We start from the raw sequence: 3,637 nt of genomic DNA on the forward strand, positions 1-3,637 counted from the left end.
AAGTGAGCCCAAAGGATGTCTGAAAATTGGTCAATGGAGGAGGTTCAGACATTCCTTTCATTGTTAGCTGAGGAGCGGATACAACGAGAGCTGGATGGGGCGACCAGGAATGAAAAGGTGTTTCTGGAACTTTCTCAGCTGCTGGCCACACACGGCTACCACCGCACCTCTAAGCAGTGCAGGGACAAATTAAAAAAATTAAAAAGTGATTATAGAACTGTAAAGGACCACAACAGCCGGAGTGGTTCAAACCGGAAAAAATGGAAATGGTTTGAACAAATGGACGCTATTTACGGTAGTAGACCGGCAAGCAATGGAAGGGAGGGTGCCCTGGACTCATCTGCGGTGTTGTTGGAGAACACAGAAGATGGTAAGTGATCACAGTTGACCGTCTGCTGTAAAGCTTGCTTTTCCTGCGTGTGTGTGTGTGTATATATATATATATATATATATATATATATATAAAATGTGTATTTATGATTTTGTTTTTTCTTTCAGATTTGTTAACTATTGATTCTTCTGCGCTTTCACCATGGAATGAGGACTCATCTTCACAAGTGGGTGCAGCAGTGTCGCCACCAGTACGACCACCAACACCAGCACGGACACCAACACCTTCAACCCCCGTCAACAGCGCAGCATCAGAGCGTGTTGTCTCAGGTATAATATATATATGTTCACACACACACACATACATCTATTGATTTTTTTTTCCAAAACAACACTTTAATTTTTCTTCTTTTTTGTCCAGGCAAGAGGAAACGGAGCCAGGAGCATGCTGCTATTTTAAAAGACATGCAGGTGGCTGATATTGAGCAGCAGGAGCTTAACCGGGCACAGAGGGAGCGCCATGTACAAATGGCAATTGAGGAGGCCCGGCTAGCAAGGGAACAGGAAGCGGCCTTAAGGATGCAGGAAAATTCCCAAACGGCTGCATTCAACCAAGCCTTCCTCAATGTCATGGGTATGCTTGCACAGGCGCTGAGTGGCCGGCGAGACCAGAATTCTCAGCCATAACCCATGCAGTACATATTGCAAAAAAATACAAAAAAAACAGTTTGCTACACCTTTTAGCGTTTTAATGTTTTATATTTTTACATTTTTGTACCTGGTTTTGTACAATAAAAATCCAAAACAGTGGACAAACATGTGTAGTTCATTGCTTTTAGATTAATTTAATATTGTATTTGAATGTACTGTAACAATTGCTACTGAAAGCATATTTACTATAAAAAAAAAAAGGAAAGCAAAACATTATACACGTGGCAGGAGGTGACCAAAAAAAAATAAAAAATAGATGTATACATATAATATTTGCATGTAAATATTTCTGCCCATTGATGTCTCATTTTTTTTTCCTTTTAAAACAAACTTTTTATTGTGGTATGGTGATTTGACAGTTCATCAGCACGGGAGGTGAGAAGGCTATCATCAGCACCGAGCATCGTTGCTGACCACACCACCTGCTACTGTACACATTCCTTCAGCTTACCAACTTGACATAGCAGGTATACAGTAGCAAGTGCTGTGGTCAGCAGCGATGCTCGGTGGTGATGATAAAGCCTTCTCACCTTCCGTGCTGATGATCGGTCAAATCACCATACCACAACCCCTTGAATAATTAAAGCACGTTAAAAGAAAAAAAAAAAGGGAAGCTAGACATTATACTTGGAACTATTTTTGCTATAGCTTGACAGGAGTCAACTATTCAAGTAACGCATCAGAGCCTCACGTACATCCCTGCCCTCTTCCTCTACAGCCTGTGCCACTGCCACTACAGGCTCTGGTACAGAAGGTGAATCCCATGAACTCTCATAGGCTTCTCCATGACTCTCACAAAGGTTATGTAGTGCACAACAAGTCTGGACCATAGATTTCACAAGGTCAACTGCACAGTCATTTCTTTTCATAAGGCAACGCCATCTTCCTTTTAATCTACCAAATGCATTTTCTACCACTACACGTGCTCTGGAGATTTTCATGTTGTACACCTGCTTTTCTGTTGTCAGCCGTCCAGTGTCACTGAATGGTTTTATGAGCCACTGCTGCAAGGGATAGGCAGAATCTCCTAGGATGTAGTAGCCAACATTCACACCACCAATGTTTCTAGTGTTAGTTGGTTTGTGTGTTCCACGAATTAACAGTTCCCACAGTGTGGACAGTCTCAAAACCCGAGCATCATGCATGCTTCCAGGCAGCCCAGTAAAAACATTCCAGAAGAGTCCCTTTCCATCAACAACACCTTGAAGGATGATGGAGTGCCAGCCTTTACGGTTGAAATAGTCACAGTGATAGTCCTGTGGTGCTATGATGGGTATGTGAGATCCATCAATAGCACCAATGCACTGTGGAAGCCCCCACCTGTTCTCATTGTAGGCAGCTATTTCTTTAAACTTCTCCTGATCTGGAAAACGAATTTGTTCTGGTACCAACAAAATCTCTGCTGCTGCACAGAAATCATGGACACATCGACAAACAGTTGTTATGCTTACACCAAACAGATGTCCAACACTTCTGTACTCAGAGCCAGTTGCGAGCTTCCACAGTGCAATGGCTACTCTCTTCTTTAAAGGAACACAAACACGAAAGTTTGTGTCATGTCTTTCCATCACTGGACGCACTTTGTTGCACAAGTAGGCAAATGTTTCTTCTGACATTCGAAAGTTCTCCAGCCACTGAGTGTTTGTAAAATTGGGAACAATGACATCCCACCAATCAGAAGCTCGGTTTACAGTCCAAACAGAAGGTCTGTGGCGGCGACTTTGCAGCATAAGGATCTGAAATACACAGAATACTCATTTTAACAAATGATATCACACACACATACCACACACACACACATACCACACACCACACACACACACACACACCACACACACACACACACACACCACACACACACACATACCACACACACACATACCACACACACACATACCACACACACACACAACACACACACAACACACACATAACACACACATAACACACACATAACACACACATAACACGGCACTTGCAGTGGAAAAGTGCCAAAAACAGTGCTAAAGCTTACCCTTGTGCCGCTGAGCAAACCTGTCATCATCATCTTTACTTTGTTGTAGGAGTTCCCATACTCTCTTGTTTTTTTCTGCAGTATTTAGCTTTGCTGCCATCAGCCTCCTTTGTAAAAAGAGTCTTCGCCGAGTGGTGAAAAGAATCCACATGCCGAGAATCAGGAACACCATTCCCTCCATAGGCTCCATTGCTGTGTCTCCTTGCTGTGTCTCCTTAAGATGATGTCACGGCAGTAGAGGCGGTGCAACTACAGAGTAATCCTGCCCACAACTTATCAGTACTATACACAGTGGAAAAGCAAACCTATACCGTACCGTACCGAACCGTTCCGACACTATACCATGCGGTACTGCAGTGGAAAAGTGCCATTAGTGACAGACAGGAAGAGATCAGCAGATTCAGCATAGCTGAAACTGCGTTCTGTGTTTCTGTCACAGAACCTTCCCCCCCCCCCCCCACACACACGTCAGTAAGCATGAGGCATACATTTAACTCCTCGATCACCCACAGTATTAACCCCTTCCCTGCCAGTGTCATTATTACAGTAACAGTGCATATTTTTTAGCACTGATTACTGTAG

General features: G+C 43.3%; 1 protein-coding gene across 1 annotated transcript; it reads right to left on the bottom strand.

The window, feature by feature from the left end:
• Positions 1 to 1,700: 1,700 nt before the first annotated feature.
• On the bottom strand, positions 1,701 to 2,657 carry LOC309562164 (uncharacterized protein; the record flags this gene model as incomplete). The annotated part of the gene is made up of 1 exon (XM_082266288.1): positions 1,701 to 2,657. The coding sequence occupies one exon, from the start codon at positions 2,655 to 2,657 to the stop codon at positions 1,701 to 1,703; it is 957 nt and encodes a 318-aa protein (XP_082122414.1).
• Between the last annotated feature and the right edge of the window lie 980 nt (positions 2,658 to 3,637).

The sequence above is a fragment of the Pelophylax lessonae genome, assembly GCF_965119305.1.
Source record: "Pelophylax lessonae genome assembly, chromosome: 8".
Taxonomy (NCBI): domain Eukaryota; kingdom Metazoa; phylum Chordata; class Amphibia; order Anura; family Ranidae; genus Pelophylax; species Pelophylax lessonae.